The sequence below is a fragment of the Sander vitreus genome, chromosome 1 (assembly GCF_031162955.1).
Source record: "Sander vitreus isolate 19-12246 chromosome 1, sanVit1, whole genome shotgun sequence".
NCBI lineage: Eukaryota > Metazoa > Chordata > Actinopteri > Perciformes > Percidae > Sander > Sander vitreus.
This window is the reverse complement of record NC_135855.1, coordinates 7,588,086-7,610,167: the sequence shown is the minus strand read 5'-3', so window position 1 is coordinate 7,610,167 and position 22,082 is coordinate 7,588,086. Positions and strand designations below refer to the sequence as shown.

The 22,082-nt window shown below is 40.8% G+C and overlaps 1 protein-coding gene across 4 annotated transcripts in view; it reads left to right on the top strand.

The window, feature by feature from the left end:
- Positions 1-566: 566 nt before the first annotated feature.
- The window catches only part of cers3a (ceramide synthase 3a), a 31,083-nt gene continuing 9,567 nt past the window's right edge, over positions 567-22,082 (top strand). For 2 of the 4 annotated variants that reach the window (XM_078258073.1, XM_078258001.1), the window contains exons 1-10: positions 568-798; positions 1,527-1,708; positions 4,339-4,456; positions 6,046-6,164; positions 6,249-6,306; positions 6,903-6,953; positions 13,543-13,635; positions 15,835-15,963; positions 17,312-17,418; positions 20,570-20,723. In XM_078258073.1, coding sequence (XP_078114199.1) covers positions 1,536-1,708; positions 4,339-4,456; positions 6,046-6,164; positions 6,249-6,306; positions 6,903-6,953; positions 13,543-13,635; positions 15,835-15,963; positions 17,312-17,418; positions 20,570-20,723 — 1,002 coding nt within the window. In that variant the 5' untranslated portion in view covers positions 568-798; positions 1,527-1,535. Of the gene's footprint in view, positions 799-1,526; positions 1,709-2,482; positions 2,919-4,338; positions 4,457-6,045; positions 6,165-6,248; positions 6,307-6,902; positions 6,954-13,542; positions 13,636-15,834; positions 15,964-17,311; positions 17,419-20,569; positions 20,724-22,082 lie in introns of those variants that run through there. The other 2 variants (XM_078258106.1, XM_078258177.1) reach the window with 2 other exon arrangements.

Sequence of the window (22,082 nt, the reverse complement as noted above, 5' to 3'; positions counted from 1 at the left end):
CGAAGAGTTAAAATGGAAGTGCTGACACAATTTGTCATTTGAGTTTAAATGTAAGGTCCGGATGAAGTTGAAATGCCAGTTCAACTGTAAAAACTGTAAATAGATTATTTGAAGTGTAAGCAGTAACAGGAGTTGTAGTGTCAGCTAAAGTGTAAACGATGAAAGCAGAAGCATCACATGGTGAGTAAGTGATAAAAGGAGTTTGAAAATGTCAAATGGATTGTAACAGGTAGGGAGTAAAACTTAGTGTCAAATGTTGAGTCAGATGGTGTTAAAAGCAGTTGAACTGGTTTAAGGATCTGAATGGTCAGTTCATGTGTAAGTGCAGAAAACAGCTGAAATGTGATAAAAATCATTAATTCTAAATAAAACATGCTGTTTTTGACTGAACTGGCAAAACTGGCATTTTGTAAAACTCAGTACAATTTCCTCCTCTATCTCTTGAAGGTTTGTTTTGTGGGAGAACCTGCTTTTGTTCTTTATCAGGAGCACAGTACAAACAAGGTTATTAGATCCCTTGAGGGCGGGGGAAAAAAAGCTGTGTGTGTGTTGTGGCAATCTGTGAGCCTACCTCTGCTTTCCGGAGGGGAGAAAAAAAAACCTTCCCAGGTAATTGTGGCTGGGCTGGGTGTGACCCTTAAGAATGTCAAACAAAGAGAGAGTGGCTGGCTGCTTGTCATAACGGGGGAATAGAGGATTTTACCATCCGTGTTCATTTACCACAGCAAGCACAGCAGTCAGCTGGCGTGGAAACAACAGCCTTCACCTGCTCTCTCTGACAGCACTGACAGTGGAAAGGTAAGCTTCTGTTTGCCTGTGACCTTGGAGTGTAATTAGTGAGTGAAAGTACCTTTCTATTCTGATGTAAATTTATTAGAGGGTTGTAAGAGGTTCAAGGCTGCCTGTGGCTACAGAGGGGCAGCTCTGTGAGTTTTTTCATGGCTGAGTTGGGATGAATGTAATCGCTGTTCTCAGAAAGATCAACACAATGACCCTGTAAGATTCAAATTGTGTGCTCTGTCCATTTGAAATCAGAAGTTTGGGTTAAGATTAGTCGTGGGAGGTAAAGATGTTTGAGAACCGCTTCCTATCTCAGTTTGACAGTTTCAAGGACCTGCATTGCTGGGTAACCTTTGTAAGGTTGAATGACAAGTAGTTTGACTAGAATTTCCTTCTCTTAATGTCATTTGAAGCACACAAACAACATCTAACGGACAAGTAAAGAAAAGTATCTTTGTTGTGTATTTGTAATGCCAGAGGTTATGAAACACCGGAGGTTTTTTTTAGAGGTGATTCCAGAGATTTTATTCTTCTTGGTACTTTACTGGAATATCTTCACTAGCACTAATGTTAAATGGCTGATTCCTTTGGATCATTTAATCACCTCCATGTTTCTGGGCAATTTCTTATGAATTGTCAATCATAACATAGTCCTGTCCTAGATATTAGCTGCAGACAGAGCTGCATGTATATTGGTAGTTACCACTAACATAACTTCTTGTGTTTGTGTGATCTGGCTCTGTTAGGGTGGAGGGATGTTTGACACGCTGTATGAGTGGTTCTGGTGGGAAAGAATCTGGCTGCCTGTGAACCTGACATGGGCTGACCTTGAGGACAGGGAGGGCCGGGTCTATGCCAAAGCCTCACATCTCTACGTCACTGTCCCCTACACCTTTGTCTTCTTACTCATCAGATACCTGTTTGAAAGGTCAGAGCCAAACTCTCCCATATGGTTATTCTGTACCAACAGCACATCACTCTCTGTTTAAGGATTAGACCGTATATTACAGTTTAAAGGTTCCATATGTATTTTTCAGAATGCCAGCATGCTGTCGGGCGCCTGGGTAGCTCACCTGGTTGAGCATGCACCCCATGAACAGAGGCTCAGTACTAGTTGCAGCAGCCACGGTTTCAGTTCCAACCTGCGGCCCTTTGCTGCATGTCATCCCCCTCTCAATCCTATTTAACTGACTTCATCTGTCCTATAAATAAAGGCAATACAAGCCAAAAAGAAAAGCAAAAAGAAAGTCAGCATGCTGTTGCTCGTGCACAAGCTTGTACTCTAAGCTAGAGTAGCTAAGTTACAACTAGCTGGCTAAGCTTAGCTTAGGTTACAGTTAGCTAGTTGGCTGCCCCTGCCTTGCATCGCTCTTGGCTAGTAGAAAGCAATTATACACCTTTGCTTTACATCATTACCTCATTTATTGTTGACTAAAATCAACACCATTTGTCATAATGCATAAGCTATTATCATGGATCAAGTTAACTGGTTAAGTAATTTGCCAAGCTAGCCAACTAACATATCCACTCAGATAGAATTTTGCTAGCGATAACGTTAGCGAGTAGGCAACCTAAGGTTAGCCAGCTATGGATATAGCATTGGTTGCTTAGTTATCTGATAAAGTAATTTGCAAAAAAAAAAAAAAAAATACTAGCCTACTCTGTATAGTTAAACATGGATATTAGTACTGTATGTGGTGTATTATATAACATGTTAAAAACAGTAACAGTAAGCCTGATAACTATTTAAAAAGTTAAGTGTGTTGGTGTTTTCATTGGTCAATGTAACATCAATATAGCATCTGGCGCGTACAACGGTGACGTTCGCTAGAAGTGTCATATCTTGATTTTGCTTTAGTATGACTAAACAAGTTGCACTCATTTTTGCTGAGGCTCAGCACACATGGACATAGACAAAGTGGACATAGTACTGGGAGTGAATGTCTGCAGCTGGGTGTGTGTAAACTCTCACTGTGTGCGGGGTGAAGGCTGTGTTTCTCCCCACAGGTCAGAAGTTCCGGCAGCTTTCTGTCGGTTTAACCAGTCCAGAAGAAGACGCACAAACGGAGGCGAATTTATGTTTCCTAGGAGGGCGAAGCCATGTCCCGCCCTACCCTGCCTCTGATAGGCTTACTCTGGTATTCTCACCCTAACATTAACCAATCTCCTTCCTCATGCCTAAACCTAAGCAATCCAACAAACGAAGGCAGCGGGTACCAGCCAATCAGAAGTAGATAAGGGCGGGATATTCCTTCGCCATCCTAGAAACGCAAATTCGCCAATATCAAAGCACTTTACGGTCCTCTTCTGCTCAAATGCGTCCAATGTTCAACATAAAGAAACACATTTCTACAGGGACAAGACCTAGTATGTTGAAAATAGTAGATAGTTTGTTGATATTTTGGCTTATTTAGCCTAGTCTAAACTATGAGATAGTTAATCATAATTGGAAGTTGAATGAGCAGTATCTTGAACAACGAAAATGATAATCCATCTATAATGAATTCCCTTTTTCTCCTTTAAGCCCTGTTAAAAATGTTTCATCAGGCAACTCAAGACTGCTGCTCTAGTATAATTTCCTGGATTCGGGAACTATGTGGATGATTTGGGACAACTGCCTAGATTCAGGCCCACCTCGACTTAATCCAGGCCCACCCATCTGTCACGTTCTGCATCCGCCAATGCGGCAAGCTAGCCAATTTACCAGCCAGATCAGCCCCAGGAATCTGGATGAATTTGCTGACGTTTTCTACTCAAGACAGTATTTTGCTATGTTAGCTAGCTAGCAATTAATCTGTGTTAGCAAGCAAGTTAAAGTTTGCCAATTTAGCCAGTTAAAACCACAATATCACAATTTATTTCATACCAGTGTTTCCTTTAGGATTTTTTTCTAGAACGAGGGGGAAAGGATTTAGTTTTACCTAGAGCCCACACATGCTGCGTTTCCGTTATACATTTGACATTTAGCAGCGGCAGCCCAGATGGGTTGTCAGTTATTGGCCGTAGCAATTCAAATTCAGCCAGCGGTGCCAGGGGTCCCCGCCAGAACTTTCTGACCCAGCACTGCTGCTGTCCACCAGCCCTCTGGGACCCCCCCGGGGCTGGGGTTTGCATTGGCTGAATTTGAGTTGCTACAGTCGTTGCAACGAAACACTGCAGGGTTCGGTTAGAACGAGCAAACTGCTCAGGAGTGAAAGCAACCTTAACATTAAATTAAAAGTGTTCACTGGCTTACCTCACAATACTCCCATGGCTGCCTGGAAAAATATTTTAGATTTCTAAAGTTCATTATGGTTTGCAGAATCGTTAGTTGTGATGTAAAGTACAAATAATTTGTGCTAAAACAGCTCAAATGGGATAAACAAAAACCACTGTAATGGTCTGGTCAATGTAAAACCAAGTATGCTTGGCAGTACTACAACTAATATTAATACTAGTAATAATGATAATATTTGTAAATAATAAAGGCTGTTTTTGCTACATCTTATCCATCATGCACTGTATGTCCTCTACTAACATTGTTAGAACTGAACCCCATGTGTGTTAACTGTGTTCCAGGTGGATAGCAACACCAATTGCTGTCTCCGCTGGGATCAAGCAAAGAGTCCGTCTGAAAGCAGAGGACAACCCCATCCTGGAACATTACTACATTACTCAGTGTAGAAATCCTGCTCAGGTAAACACATTAAGTTAATTGTAGAAATCCTTCTTAGGTAAACAAATTAAATTCATTAGTTAACACACCTTAAACAAACCTCCAACACCTGTCAAGCTACTTATACCTGGTCAACCCACCCTGCTGTGTTTGTCTCAGATTTCTCAACGACAGACAGACCGTGCTTGGCGCCTAAAGGCATGATAGCATCACCTCAAACTTGAACAAACGCTAACATTTCTAAAAAGAGAAAAAAAAAAAAAGGGAACACACCAGAGACGGAACCCGCACACTCTTTAGTACGTCCTCCCAGACCAGCCTAACACTGGGTTTTCACAGGCAGCTTCAATAACGTCAGAACAGAGCAGTGCAATTCATTCCCTGTGACCCTTGACCCCTCCCCTTTACATCCACTCTTCTGTCCTCAACATCTAGTACCTCCTGCATTTTCATTAAACCTTTAAATGACATAATGTTGTGGTGTAGTGAAATATAATAATTAGTTAACGTTTTAATTATTATACCTAGTCAACCTATTCTACTCTGTTTGTCTCAGATTTCTTGACCCACCCTCCCTTTCTCTTAATTCATTTTCCATCCTAACTCATCCATACCCACATCATCCTCCCATCTCCTCTTATCCCTTTCTATTTAATCTGGTGCATACCTCTCCCATGTCTCATTCTATGTACCGTTTGGGGGGCTTGTAATCAGCTCGGGTGGGAACACACCTGAGACGAAGCCCCCACACTGAGTCTCCCTTCGCCCGGTCGTCAGTACGTCCTTCCAGAACAGCCAAACATACAACATCCTTCCTCATCCTTGACACCTCGCCTTTGCATCCATTCATCTGTCCTCAATATCCGTTACCCCCTGAATTTTCATTAAACCTTTACAGTTTTTTTTTCGATTGCTAAACGACAGTGGGCACAACTGAAGCCACATGTGCAAAACTCTAACTACAGTCTGCACAGCAGCAGTTCATGTGGACCAAACTCTAGTTTGTTTTTCATTGCTTGAACACAGTTTTCCCATTTATCCCATGACTTTAACCACAACGTGCACAACACTGTGGATTTACAGCACTTTGTTCAAATGCTAACACACTGCTGTCAAAACTGTAAACCACACATTCAAAACAGAATACATTTCTGGTGCCTATCAAACACTGCTGAAAGCCTAAGCAGGTGTCTTGTTTTAGACTAGTTAGTAAACATATACGATATTTATATAAAGAAAGCTCGGAAAGCCTTTTTTTGTACACAAACACCAAATAAGAATGAAACAATTATACACTGTACCCTTTGAGAGAAACAAGTAAAAGAGGTTTGAGGTTACATACACAATGCATGCAAAGTTAGGAAAACACATACAAATAGACAAAACATATTCACCAATTTGAACATATGCACAGTATTTACAAAAAATGCTGCAAATACAGAAAACACAATCCAATACAAAAATGTGCTGCAAATAGAGAAAACACAACTAAATACTGTACATCTAAATTACACACATTTAAATCCCTCTGCTTGTGTGTGTGTGTGTGTGTGTGTGTGTGTGTGTGTGTGTGTGTGTGTGTGTGTGTGTGTGTGTTCACTCACTTTCAGGCAGACATTGATGGGCTGTCTAAGAAAAGCAGTTTGTCAGTGAGACAAGTTGAACGCTGGTTCAGAAGAAGACGCGGTCAGGACCTTCCCGGAGTCCTAAAGAAGTTCAGAGAGGCCAGGTCACAAATCTGTGTGTGTGTGTATGTGTGTGTGTGTGTGTGTGTGTGTGTGATAATAATAGGTCTCCCTTCCTTTTCTTACAGCTGGAGGTTTGTCTTCTACCTGTTGGCGTTCATCGGAGGAATAGTAGCACTGTACGATGTGAGTAGCTTGGAACATGAGTCCATCTCAGCCAGAAAAGATTGTACTGAGAAAGTAAACCCAGCCCGATCTGCCGGCAATTTGATTTCGCCCTGCAGCTCAGGCTGGAAACCTCTACGTTTATCTATCCTACTTCTGTTACAAATTTGCGGGAACCAATCACAAACTTATCAGGCTTATCCATCTGGCACGCTATTGGCGGGTTTAACACAATGACGATAGAGAAGCAACAAAGCAGCTTTTTGTTTACATTCAACAAGTCGGCCACCGAAGCGCAGCAACCCATTGATGCTGCTGTCGCTGCTAGGTCACCCGAATCGTTGGTCTGATTGGTTGAAGGACTATCCAATTGTGTACAGAGTCATTTGAACTATGCCCATTGATCACAACTCTCGTGCAGTAGAAAATACAGAGCAGACTCCCCAGACTAATGTCCAATCTTAAAAGATTGAGCTTGGTCTGGTGATAGCCAGACTAGCAACTTGCGTTATCTGTGGTTAAATGTTAAAGTTACTACTAGCAGCCTTGTTGGTGTTTAATTAAAGCTATACCCCTCTAAATTTCAAATAAAACTTTTCTCCCCATGTTTTTTGTAGAAAGAATGGTTTTATGACACTCGGGAAGTGTGGACAGGTTTTCCAAAGCAGGTTAGTACAATTTTATACACCATAATCATCATATTAACTTCAGAATATTTAATTAAAGGTATATCTATAAAAACTTTTGAATTAATACATTGTACTTAATCCTTCAGGCATTGGTGTGGACAGCTTGTACTTCTGGTCAATTTTCACTTTTATACTAGATACTAGAACAAACTCAATGAGCCCCATTTGTCCATATGTGAATATGTTTATTACAAAATCTCACATCATACAGAATCAGTATTAAACTACAGTTTATACCTGACACAGTTTTTCAGCCTCACATGTGACTTAATGGAAATGAGGACAGACAATTAAAATGTGCTTTACGCTGAAAGGCAACAGTTTTTCCTTAATATACTATTATCTATGATAGGCTACAGGTTAAAGGGAAAATAACAGCTCATAAAGAGAAAAACCTTCGAATGAGTGAAGGAAGTTGTTTATGGTTAGTTGTTATCAGACAAAAAGTTAACACAGAATCACTGTTTTGTTATAAATGTAACATTGATTGAACAACTTTGCTAAACAGCTAAGAAATGCATAGCTGGTTGGCAACAAGGCGAAGCATTTTAAAAGTAAAACTTACCAGGTTAAAGCGCCTCTCTCGCGAAGAAAGGTTTTGAACAACTCACCGTAGGTCTTGTTGTTTCCGGCCGCAGCCATTTTATCAGTCAAAAACAATCGATTTCCGAATGCAACATAACAGCGAGGAGAGTAAAGATGGAAAGCTCCTAAAGCTTAGTTCCGTATAAATGCACGGATTATTTCTTGTTTTGTCGTTATTGAAAAACAATATTGAATTCATAGTTGAAAAAGGAGCCTCATATGGAGTCCGTTCATTCGCATTCGGATATCGACTCGTTTTGACTGCCGAGGTGGTAGCGGCCGGAAACAACAAGACCTATGGTGAGTTGTTCAAAACCTTTCTTTTTAGTAAACTCTGGGTACACAAACAATGTTGTCAATGCTTTCGTTAAGGTGTAGAGCCCCTGGTGATACTTGGAGTAAAGTTTCATGTTGTATCGAGCCTTCTTAGTGTTTTAAAAATAGCTATTTTGAGGCTAGCATAAAAGTGCCCCTAGCACTCCCGAAAAACGAAAATACGGTAAATCTTAAAAGTGGCGATTCCGTCCTAAACATGCTTTTAAACGAAAGTTTGACTCGGGTACATTCACAAAAAGACCCTAGGTTGCATTTTGGCGAGAGTTACGCTTTAAGTAGAACTTTGCAGCAGCATATCATCCACCGTTGCCTCAAGCATTGCTGTTGCTGGTCTTCAGAGGACTGAGTCTAGTACATCAAAATACTTCCCTGAGGTCTTTTGGTCCCTGTACCCCATTTTCTTTAGTTTGTTGTTGATTTCCTTGACAGTTCCGTTGAACCCTGCTGCAGCCAACACCAGTTCTGTTTTTGAAGCTCCCTCTAGTTTATTTTAAGCTTTTGTCGAGGACCACAATGCAAGGTGGCTGTTTGTCTCCTACACAGACCACTCCTGTGGTTTCATGTCCTTATTGTTTTTTTAAAATGGCGCTCATAAAGTAGCCTGGAAATCCAGACCCAAATCCAAAAGATTAAGGGTCTGGTATTAAGTAATAAAAATGGCTCAACTCGAGGGGCGGCACCAAGCATGCATTTGAAAATCTCACTGCACGCAATTGGATAACACTACAACCAATCATAACAATACACAAGTTGACGTATCCAGAGCCCAATACACTTAGCTACCAGCGGAGCTAACTGGTAGATTAAACTGTCTTTACTGTTTAATCTACTGTCATTGTCAATGTCATTACTTAATGCCAGAGTGACTCGCTGAGCAAATTCAAATTGTGCTCTCGCGAGAACTCTGGATTTCCAGGGTACTCATAAAGTGTAAATTGGTCAAATTAATCCGCCCCCCCCCCCCCAACCCATGACGTCAGTGGTTCTTGGTTCTAGACGCAGTGGCGGCTGGTGAAAAATATTCTAGGTGGGGCTGTTTGTGCCTGGGGGGTCCTCCTCCAGAAAATGTTGAATTTCGTAGATGTGATTTCCTACATTCTGGTGCATTTTAAGGTGACCAGCTGGAGATCGCAAATCATTCAAAATGATCAATTAGTGTGTGGGTAAATTTCAATGTTTCACACATATCGACTCATATTTGTTATTCGATATTTTATGTAGGCCAATAAATTATAAACGAGACATTGTGAGCTGTTGATGCAGAGGAGTGCTGCTCAGTTTGAAAACAGCCACACAGGTGACGCACAGCTAGTTAGGCCAACACTTAGACTAGGCTACACGGGCACTGTTTTCTGCTAAACTGTCATTTATTGATCATAAATGTAGCCTTCATCAGAGAAAGCAAGGACGAAAAATGGGCGTGATGAAAGGCATGTGTGGCGCGTGAGATTGGTCAATTGCGTCCCCCTAAATGGGAGACGCCTATGTCTTTTGCCTATACCAATAAAAGAACTCAAACCAGTCAATACCAATGGTCTAAAAAGACAATATTAATTGAAATCAGAAATCAACAGTTTCACAGGTAATGATAATGAACAAGTTGCATGTTTATTATGCTCTGTGTCCAGATAGAAAGTGCAAACGCATAACGATAAATTATAATAGGGAATACAACAATCTAGTTCTTTAATCAATCCCCAGCTGTAGACTACATATCTTTGAAGTTCACTGTAGACAAATTGACAATTGGATAATGGATAACAGTCTGTGTTGATACTAGAGAAAGAGAGAAAAGGGTCTCAAAGAGAGGGTGGGACAAGTATGAGAACATTTTAACTAGTATGAAACACAGTAATCCAGCTCAGAACTTAGAAACAACAAAAAAAGCAAAGCAAACATACAGTTACATACAGTTATATTTTCCATTAGAACCTGAAAGAGAGCCAGTGCACCACTGCAACCCTTGAAGTCCTCATTTTCGTAGCTCAGGGACAGTTCTAAGTCTGGCTTTGTCCAACAAGGGATAGGCATCCACCGTGGTTTCTAGTGCTGAATCTGCGAACTTTCTGCTGTGTTGTGGGAACAAGTCTCCTTGCAACCGAGTGCCACTGATGAGATGCTTGGTGAAAGAAAACCTCTCCTTGGCATGGCTCATAATGGTATCACATACCTATGAAATGATACATAATTGTAGAAAATAAAAACACAGAAAACATTAAGTTTTCACATTTCTCAGTTCAACAATACAATAAAATCAGCATATTCATAGCAGTTACAATTTTGTTATGAGCAAGTAAGGCCTACTGTAATTATTAAAAGCATACATGTGAAAAAAATCATCTAATTTCTGCATTCTCCAGTAGATAGATATGTCTAATAATGACAATTCAGAATACAAAAATGTGCAAACAAACACAAATACATGTAGGCTAATAGAATTACTGCTTACCTCTATTACCAGATGCTGTTGCTTTTCTTCTCCCATTGCCCTCCGTTTCTTCACAGCATCAATGATCTTTGACAAAATCTGCCGATTCCTGTCCACCTCCTCGTCGTGCCTTCTTTTGGCAATGCAGTGTCCCTCATCTAGCTGTGTGGCTATGCTAATTCGGCCTAGCATGGCTAGCTTCACAGAGTTGTCCAATGTCCATATGCACTCTTGCTCGCTCATCTTTCTTAATGCGTTCTGACATATGTTTCAGGTCTGTCATCCCTGTCTGTGTCCACGAGCTTATCACAAGCACTTGTTTTAAACAGTAAGCAAGGGAAGCAAAATATTGCATTGGTGTACCCACAGCTAGTTAGCCAAGCCTTTCGATCGAACCAACCTCAGGAAAATGTTCTCTTGTAGGTTTTCTCCTTTTCTCGCGCCTGTTGGGTTATATTCATTTCTGGCTTGTCTGGTCCAAGTTCTTTTGCAATGAGTTTTTCCGCTAATGTTCTTCTTTCGAAGGGATACAGGTGTAGAGAGTTAACTGAATTTGGGGCTAGCTGAACTCCCACGACTTCATTAGTGCTACTCGACGTCACCATGCTGCACTTGCACTCCTCTCTGAGGTAAATGTCCCGTGGTGCACTGCTCTAATCTTGGTACTACGGGCGATATTTTCAGAGCCCCTAAACCATAAAATTCGACAACGATGATTGGCAAAATATGTACTTTTTTGCGTAGCAACCGGGGAACCATTGGCTTAAATTCCAGCACTGTAGGACTGAGCGAACTAGAGCCCAGGGAAGACAGCCTATTGACTACTACACCAACATGATAAACGTAACGACGTTGAACGTGAAAGTGAATGCAAATATCATTCAGGAGAGTTCTAAAAACATTCTAAGGTAAAATAATTAACACAGATTATTTTTCAAAATAAGAGATTATAAAAAAATTAAATAAAAAAACAGGCAGGCAGGTCGGCAGGCAGGTCGGCGGGAGGTCGGCGCCCCAGCGCCTTCTATGGGCGAGCCACCGCTGTCTAGACGAGCAAAGTGTTGGTGCCACTCTGGAACCAGTTTTCCTGACCAAGAGGCAATTATTTGGCTGTCGAAATGCAAAGAACTGGTTTAAGAGTAGGCACCTGCTACGAAACGGCCCTCAAACTGCCTCAGTGGAAAAGGGATATGCGACACCTTGTCTGCTGCTAGTGTGTTAGCCTCAAAGCAGGCATAGAAGACATTGATCTCTTCGGCCAGAGAGGCATCAGCAGTCTCCCTACTGGAGGAGATTGTTTTGTAATCTGTTATGCTCCGTAGTACCTGCCACAAGCGTTTGGAATCAGTTCTAGGTTAAACATCTCTGCTCATTCATTCTCAATACATAATATAACCAGCCACTAGGGCTGGGTGATATGGAGAAAATCAAATATCACAATATTTCTGACCAAATACCTCGATATCGATACCACAACGATATTGTAGTGTTGACTATTGGTGCTTTCACAAAATATTTACACAATGAGATTTTTGATAAATAATAATAAGTAATGTGGATATAATGACTAAGTGGGTAAAGGCAAATAATAGAACAGTTACAACAGTCTGGTAAATTCAGAAATTTGACATAACTTTACTGTAATGCAGCCTTTAAAACCAGGAAAAGACAACATTTATGCCATATTACAATATTACGATATCCAAAATCTAAGACGATATCTAGTCTCATATCACGATATCGATATAATATTGATATATTGCCCAGCTCTACCAGCCACTCAGCCTCTCCGTCACACTACACAGAATTTTAAACATGTTAAGCTTAATGAGGCTCTGCAGTCACAACTGTGGCAGGGATTATTGTCACAAACAGCAGAAAGTCCTCAGACACCTCACTGAAGGTAAAAGTTAAGTCACCGCTGGACGATCCACCATGAGCATATTAGCAGTTAGTATTTTAGCTAGACCCAGCATGCACCTGTTACGTTGGCCACGTAACATTGTGGGTGTTGGTTTTTGGTCACTTAGCATGCTCACAAGGTGGTCAGTAGTGAGTGATACAATACTTTTTTAGTTTTTATTTTATTATACGTACGTCGATACAAAATAATCTTAATTATAACCTGTAATGACATCATTCTTTATTTTAATACATTGTTGTGCATTTTTTGTACTGATGACAAACTGCTAGGCCCGGCCTGATCCCTGACACTCAGCCTGTAAACATACACCTTGAACATGTATCTCCTCCAGAATGTCAGTTGAATGTTGAGAAACACCTCTCTGGACATAAAGCTCTCTGGAGCTCTGCCCTCATGTGGCCGCAGACACACCAGCAGCTGCTAATTTCTTCATGTGACTTTTTGTTTTTACTTTGTAACCTATGTGACTTGAAATGTAGCCATGTACAATATTTGAAATAAAATATATTCCAGTAGAAGTATCAAATTATTGATTTCTGACAAAAAATTACTTTGTTACAGCAACCAGAGAAAATGTAATTACTGACTTCCATCCCTGCTATTTTTGATCATTTGGTTGTATGAAAATGCAGTATAGATGAAGATGGAGGGCACGAGAAGACTTAGCAGAGGCTTAAGATATAGAGAGACGCTTTTATTGATTGGGAGAAATTACATTTTTACACTCTGTTGATATATCATATATTACACACAGTCCTCAGATTCATACACAGGACATGCACAAACAGGACCGATACATTCCCCAAAGGAGAGCAGTTGGGGGTTTGGTAAACTGGCACCTCTCCAGCTACCCGTCCACAGATCGTACTTGGTCCGCACGGTGACTTGAACCGACCACCCTCCGGTTCCCAAGCCAAGTCCCTACAGACTGAGCTTCTGTCTAAAACATGTTGGCTGTCAACAGTTTTTTTGTTTGTTTGCTGGACATAGAAGACCAAAAAAGATAAAGATCTTTACCAAAATGACCTGAAAACACACAATCCAGTTTAACATACTGTGATGGGAGTATATGATCCCATAGCTTCATTATCAGCCTGCACTTACCTTAAAAAATGGAGATGAGCGAACAATAGATTCTTCTACAGTTCCTTCCAGCTAAAGGGGTCAGGACAAAGAGCAGAGCCCTGAGGGACAAACATTTAGTCTGTGACTGAGATTCACTGCAGCTTCATGTAACATGCTGTCCATCCTCTTTCTAAATATGTCTCTGTGTCTGTGTCTCTCTCTGTCTACAGTCCATGCTGGAGTCTCAGTACTGGTATTATATCTTGGAGATGAGCTTCTATGGCTCTCTTCTCTTAAGCGTTGCCTTTGATGTCAAGAGAAAGGTGAGTAGTGGTTGACTTTGTTGAATCTCCTGCACTCCTGATGTTTAAATCCCCTGCTTTTATTCCCATAATAGAAGTAACATAAAGTTTTAACACAGTATGTTCACATATGTGTCAAGATATAAGCAGTATTCAATATAGGGTAATTAAAACTCAAAACATTTAAGGCTGTATGGTCTCACACAAACAGCTGACAAGTGCAGCTGAAATTTAAATGTCCAAAGTGTCAATATCAACATCAACATCAACATCTGGCATAGCCATTTACTTTTATCAACATTTGAATTAGTTATGGTTGGAAATGATGGACCCCAAGGGCCTCAAAATGATTTCAGGTCATGGGACATTTGCTACATGGCCACAAAATAATGTATGTGATTGGGCAAAAAAAGCTGAATTTTAACTCTTTGACTATTACAAGCTATTTTTGCAGTAGTTATCTGAACATGGTGCAGTCTGTGCTATAGTTAACCTTATTGAGTCCTCAACAACACTGTTAATATAAAAACGCAAACAATTTTGGGAACCCATGCTCCAGAGGACCCTGTATCCTATCTTAGAGTTGACTAAATTAACCGGACTATGTGGGTGTAAGGTTGGCCGAGACAGAGGCACAAAAACTGAGAGGAATATCCAGTTTGCAGTCCAGATGTATTTATTCACAGGATGGTAACGTCAATCTCATGGTGCACGGTGAACCCATTGACAGTGGGGCTTAAGCATGGCGCTGTCAGTTGGTCCATTGAGCAAAACAGTAGCTGTCTCCACAAGTACTGGATATTCATGGTCTCCAAAGGGAGATTTTGGTGAGCCGCCAACCTGTATTGTGCCATCCTTAAAGACCTCATATTATGCTAATTTCCAGGTTCATAATTGTATGTAGAGGTTGTACCAGAATAGGTTTACATGGTTTAATTTTCAAAAAACACCATACTGTATATTTGTCGTACTGCACATTGCTGCAACTCCTCTTTACACCCTGTGTGTTGAGCTCTCCATTTTAGCTACAGAGTGAGGCATCTCATTTCTATTCCATCTTTGTTGGGAGTTGTACATACGCAGTACCTAGGTAAAGACTACTAGCCAGTCAGAAGCAGAGTAGGGCAGGCCAATGACAAGCAGGGTAGTGTGATTCAAAACAAACCTGCGAGTCTGACCCTGAAACACAGGCAGAACAACCCTCGACTGGAGCAAGACTTTTCAGAGCGGTTGTTACGTTAAGGGAAATGGCGGACCCAGAAATGCAGAGACAGCAGGGCAGTGGTGAGCTTGAGGATTTAATAAAAGCAATACAACAAAAAGAGTCCTGAAGACAGCAGGCAAAAATAGTTCCAAAACGTTGAGGAAGCCAAAAGACCAGGAATCACAAAAAACTGGAACACCGAGACAAAGAGGGGACTTACAAACAATACAATGATCTGACAACAGACAAAGACAACACAGATACTAAATAAACAAGGTAACAAGGGTGAAACAAGGGACAGGTGACACGAGGGCTCAGGAACAGGTGAAACTCATCAGGGTAGGGCAGACAATCACAAAGGCGGGAAAACATAAGGCAGGAAGTAAAACAAGACATGACATGGGAGAAAACAGACTACAAAATAAAACAGGAAACTGAAGCATAAAACATACACAACCATGACAGTGGTAAGTTATTTAAATGTTAAAAAAATTAGTCTTTCATACATAACGTTTTAATTCTGCACTGTCTCCTGGACATGTTGATACAACTATCTAAACTCTTAGGGCCTCCGCTCTAACTAGCAGCTAGGCGAACATTATAACGTGTGTTACAAAATGGCGCTAAATGACGCGCGTTTGTCACAGAAGTAAAGGCTGGACTACAATAGAGCTGTTTGGAGCAGTTCGTTAACAGTGTTTTCTGTGGGAGATGGTAACTACCTTTCGGGTGGACTTTGGGATTTTTCACTTTGTAAACCTATAACATGCACAAAAAAGATATATAACACAATAACGGAAAGGGAAAAAGCCAAAAAGCATAATATGAGCACTTTAAAGGCAAAAAGGTCCTTCAATCAATACTTCTGTCTATGACAAAACATTTTACAATTTAATAATAAAAAAGATGTTAACATTTTAGCCTCATGATGGTGCTGGTGGGACTCTAGTTAGGTAGTCTGGTAAAGACTTTACCATATTAATTGACTGATTGATTTTATTTTTTTCTTTCTATAGGACTTTAAGGAGCAAATCATCCACCACTTGGCCACACTGGTCCTCTTATCATTTTCCTGGTGTGTCAACTACATTCGTATTGGAACGCTGGTCATGATTGTCCATGATGCCTCTGATGTTTTATTGGAGGTCAGTCACAGCCACACAACGATTAAACAGTCCTATCACAACAGCAAGTCCTCCAAACCATATGACGATATGCTTAGTTTTTTTTCTACCCTCTAATATGACCCACAGGACCGTTTTCCGTCCTCCTATCTAAACCAGAGAACATTGGTCGCGGTTTTGAACATAAATGTTGCGGTTTTAAAGACATCTTTAACGTTGTGAAAATGTTGCAGTTTGGATATTTTTAGGCACAAAAGTACTTGGTTAAGTTTAAAAAAAGACTGTGGTTTGGGTTAAAATCAGACGGTGCTTCCCTTCCGCTAATGTATGATGCGCTGAACGTGAAGTTCGTAAAGTAAAAACAAAAACTTGCAATTTACTTTTATTTTAAAACAGGACTCGAACCTTGGTTTTATTCTTTTGTCACATTACTGCTACTTTCTGCTTTGCTCCTGTCATAATTACTACATCCACTAGATGGAACTGCCACTGGAATAGAATAGTCATAATTACTGCTTTAACAAACAACCTATGGGAGTGTTTTTGGGGGGACGGCAGTCTCTTATCACCTGTTGATACTGGATGACCCTGCAAAACTCTGATTATAGTCTTTGTTAACATACATTTTTCTTCTTAAAATATCAGTGCATGAAAATTATGGTTAAGGTTATATTGTGTTTGACATGTTAAACACTTGGTTAAGGTTAGTGAAATATTGCGTTTACAGTTAAAAAAAACAACTATTAATAGTTGTTAAACCATGGCCAGGAGTTTCTCTGGAGGGCAACCATGAACAACACATGTTTTCATTGAGATATAATTCCCCACTTGCTGCAATGTGATCTTATTTTTATGGCTGTATTAGAACAACATGTGGTCTGAAACAAATGTCCATTGGGCTAAATTTGGACCAAATCAGAGAGACTCAACACAGCCCAATTTTCTGAAGGTCTGTTTATTGTGCTAAATAAAGGCTCTGACGGGCCGACCAGATTAAGCCAAAACTTAACTTACCTAATTACGTATGTGACGTAGAACGTGATGTAACTACGTTAACTTAGATGTAAACTTACATACGTTAGTTAAAATAAGTCAATGTTGACTTTTGGTTTCACACAGGACACGAACAGCGGTCTCCTGGTTGAAAGTCCTGTATTTCCTTGACCCATCTACCACCCGGACCTCTTCCCTACACAGTCTTTGGTGCTTTTTTATACATCACCTGAATTCCTTCTTTGCTCCCGTCATCATTACTATGGCCACTAGAGGTCACCGCTTCTATGAACATAAATATGGGCCATAACAAGCTGCTTGTACAGTCTTATTTTGAAATGTGGTTAATTAACAAAACAATTCATTTTTCTTTTAGTCGGCCAAATTATTCAACTATGCCAAATGGGAGAAAACCTGCCAAAGTATTTTTGTTCTGTTTGCCATGGTGTTTATCGTAACACGACTGATCATCTTCCCACTCTGGTAAGCTCATAAATAAGGTGTATGTGTGTCTGTGTGAGAGAGATGTATTAATCTGTATGTATGAGTATGCTTAATAACAGTAAGCTCTTAAGTATGATATTTCAGTTTCAAGTCAAGTCAAGTCAACTTTATTTGTCAATTCTGCAATGTGCCAGACATACAGAGCTTGAAAATACGTTTCTCTCCGACCCACGGTGCAATAAGGACATGTACAACAAGTATAATATAAAAGATAAGAAATATATACAAATAAAGATAAAAAAAGATAATATGGTAATATGTACAAATAAGATAAAAAAGTAATATATACAATTTGAAAAATATAAGTAATATGTACAATACAATAATACATTCTAAATAGTGCAAATGTAAGGCACAATCAAACAGTACAGAAAACTAAAGATGAAGATAGTGAAATGTGCAATATAAAGGAAGAGTTCCTGAGTGTCTTCTTTTATATAAAGTGGCCAGTGCAGATCCTGATGGGAGAGGGGGGGTGTCCAGCGTTCTTGGGACAGAGGGGAGGGAGGGAGAGAGGGGAGGGTGTTGAGCTTCCTGACAGCCTGGGGAATGAAGCTGTTCGCCAGCCTGGTGGAACAGGCTTGGATTCTCCGGTACCGTCTCCCAGTTGGCAGGAGGTTGAAGAGGCTGTGTGAGGGCGGCTGAGGTCAATTACAATGCTGATTGCTTGTGGGTGGGTTTGGTAAATGTGCAGGAGTGAGGGGAGTGAGACACCAACAGAGATGGCGAAAGTACTCAATTCCCGTACTCAAGTAGAAGTACAGATACTTGTGTTAAAAAATACTCTGGTAAAAGTAGAAGTACTGATTTAACTTAATCACCCAAGTAAAAGTAAAGTACAGGCTTGGAAATTTACTTGAAGTATAAAAGTAAAAGTAGCCTTATGAATGACAACCATTTTTTATGCAAAGCTACCTGGCCCACACAAATGTTACTAGAGTGCAAGCTGAGAAACTTCAGTGGAAATGGAAAAAATGCTCTTTATATGCCATTGCCTACTATTTAAAGATGTCTGCCAATAGGCCTAAAACATCACATATATGATTATTGTGACAGAGACTGGGACTCCAGGTTAATAAGATTCTGACTGAGTAGCAAGATATGAATTCAATTGTGATTCTGTGAGAATTCACAGATCCAGTTTCTCTTTTTTAATCTTCCCCTTAACATTTAAAAGAATCTACATGTATGTGTGTGTGCTCAAATGGCCCAGGAGTCATTCTTGATGCCTGCTATCTTAAGGTGCTTACACACCAACCAGACGGCCGACTGTCAGCAGAAAAGGCAGTCGGACTGATCAGTCGGGTCCCCGAGGTCCAAAACAATGCCTCAAAACACACTGAGGCGACACCGACTTGAGCGTACGCTCTGCGCGTGCGCGAAACGTAATACGTCTCCATAGCAGCAGGCGGCGCTTCTCTGTATTGTTTCCCAGAAAATGAAAACCGGCAGCTGATAGGACGAACGCGTCACGTGGGTCTTTTTTCTCCGGAAATTCACAGCCAGACTGTCATGGCAGCTTGTTCAGAATACAATCTCATATTGTACTAAAATAGTTCACCAAAACGTGTTTCTGAAAACATTTTAAGCGAGAAATAGGCCATGCAGTTGCGGAATCTGTCTTCATTTCAGATCGATAAAGGTCAGTTTAAAAGATTTTCGTCAGATTTTGAGAGGCTCATCTGCTCGCCATTTCCGGGTGAGTCCCGACTGCCCTGCCTCCGACTGAACATGTTGGTTCGGCCAAAATGAAGGCCGACGGCTCCTCGGACGGACGACGGCACGGAACACACCGAACAGACTCGAGTCACCGACCTCGCCAGACGGTCCGATGGCCGATAATCAGCTCTGTGTGTCAGCGCCCTTAAACATCTCTCTCAGATAAGGCCAAGGATGAAAACGAAGTATTTGTACTTTGTTACTTACCATTTCTGGACACCAATGATCCTCCCAGCAGCCTTCACTATGCACTACGTGGTCTTACGGTTGGAGGCAGTGCAGGTCCCGTACCACACAGTGATGCAGCTGGACAGGATGCTCTCAATGGTGCCCCTTTAGAAGGAACACATGATGGGTGGGGGGCTCTCGCTCTCTTCAGTTTGCGGAGGAAGTAGACATTTGAGCACACACTGAAGATACAGTGTTATGCACATTAGTTAACATAAGAACTTTATTTATCCAGAGGGAAATTGCTGTGGTCCAGTTGTAGTACAAAGTAGGAAAGAATGGGTACAACTTTATTTAAAGGGGTGTGCATAAGACTGACATAACGCATGAAGGAGTCTCTGTACTCTATTTACTGTCGTCAAACTGGAAACTGGTAATTTCTTTAAATTTGATAATTAGGCCTGCTATGACATGTTTATGACATGTTTATGACAATTATGTTGTCTAGGTTAATGTCAAGTTGTCATAACACAAACATTTCAAACAATGCTAACTTTTAATTAAAAGTGTCATAATTTACTGAATGACAATTATCATAAACGTTGTAAAAGTTGAAAAATACCCAAATTACCCTTTATGGCAAAGATTATTTTAATAAACGAATGACAAAAAAATAATAATGTTCATCAGGCACACACGCACATAAAGGCAGCTTTATTTTACAAGAGAGAGAAAGGAAGAAAAGAGACGAGCGAGACATAGTGAGTGCTTTGTTGTTGCACATTCACATTCACCCTCCCAAGGCAGACCCTGACTCTTGGTGGGCGACCAGCTGCCTTGAATAAAATTGAATCAATACCTCTCTTAAACTGTTTCAAAACAAACTGACATTAGACATTCAAAAAACAAGCAAGGTAGATAAAGGCCTGCAGGCCTGTTGCATAGGATTGCATTAATTTAAAATAGGTGGATCTAATTAATTGAGTGTACATGAGAGCTGATGGTATTTGCTGAAGACGTTATTAGTGTAAAACAAATGATAAAACTAAGACCATAGGTCTAAATTTGGTTTGTCTTTTATCCAGGACCAACTTTTGGCTCAACACCAAGCCCATCTCATCCCCCATCTGCTCACATAAATGTTTTACAGCGTTTCATTTGTACTGATGAAACACACATCATGATCTAATTACACAGGACACAGGTAGATATTTTGACTTGTTTCTTTTCTACTGTGTTTCAGGCTGATCCACTGTACCTGGGTCTACCCTGTTCAACACTACCCTGCCTTCTTTGGCTACTACTTCTTCAACGTGATGCTGGTGGTCCTTCTCTGTCTGCACATATTCTGGGCCTACCTCATTCTCTGCATGATCAGAAAATTCATGTTTGGCACTGTAAGTCTGCTCTATAAGAACTGTCTGTCATCTATCAAAGTCAAAGTCAAAGTCAAATACAATTCTTTTAGTATTATACTGTAAATTGAATAGCCCCAGACATTGCCACCATTTAGCTGTCTGTTACTGGTTATTGGTTGTGAAAGTTTGTGTTTTACCGAGTGCGGGGCTTCACTCTACACGGAGCAAAGCCGAGACAGGTGAAGTGGGGTTGTTGGTAGCCCACTGGTTACAAACAGGCTTTTTTTTGCAACCACATGTGATGATTTTTGACAAGAGGGTAGGCTGTGGAGGATGACGCAGCCAAGCCAGTGTTGTTTTGTGGTTGCAATGGCGTTGCGCTAAGCAGTTGCAGATTTTCAACTTATCTGAAGCGAGTCATCCATTGGAGATTAACTGGCCGGTAAACAGTGACCTCCGGATACTGCAGCCATTCATCTGCATTTATGGCAGAACAAAAAATCTGCAAACTTTCCCTCAAGTTTCCAGCTAACGCTAGCAGTAGCTAGCTAGCTTGGTTGCCAGAATGCTGAACAAGACATGTTTAGGCGACCAAATGTCCTGTAATGTTTGTGTTGCATTCATTATGAACCACAGAACCAACCTTTAGCTTCAACAACAAAGTGTTTTATTCACGAGGCTCGTACAAGCACGTCTTTTGTGTACTGACTGACGTATACTTATATAACAGTTATCCTGCAACGCCAGCAGATGGCGCATTCTGACTGTGAACATCACATGTCCCAATTAACTTTGATGAAGTGAAAACACACAGTGAGAGGGTCAAAGTTTTAGATGAAGAGGAAGGTCACGTGACCGTCAACTGCAATGGTTGCATCAGTGCTAGAGCTCCTCACCTACCTCTGTATTTTCATTGAAAAACCAGGTCTCTTTCTTTTTCTTCAACGTCAATCGTTTTATTTGTTACCACAGTGACTCAGTGAAATGCCTGCAGGCGCAAGAAAGCAGGTCTCGTTGTTGTCGGAGTCATTTACCCAGACACGGAAATCTGCCAACATGACGTCTAACAGGGCTAATGATGCTAGCGCAGACCAAAACGTGGAGAACATTGTAGCCAAGGTCTTGGAGGGGCAACGAAGTGTGCTTGAATCGGTGGTCCACAGCATAGTGAGGGGAGTGCTAGCAGAAATGAATACATCGCTGCAACACATCAGGACAGAGCTTGAGAGACAGGGAGCTATGGTACGTGAGTTGATGCAACGATTGGACAAGACACAGGGGGATAACAGGCAGATGAGAAACATGGTAGGTGCCTGTGTTAACGACCAGAAGAAATTTGAGAATAAGCTAGCCGAAATGGAAGACAGTTCCCGAGGCAACAATGTACTCATCATTGGA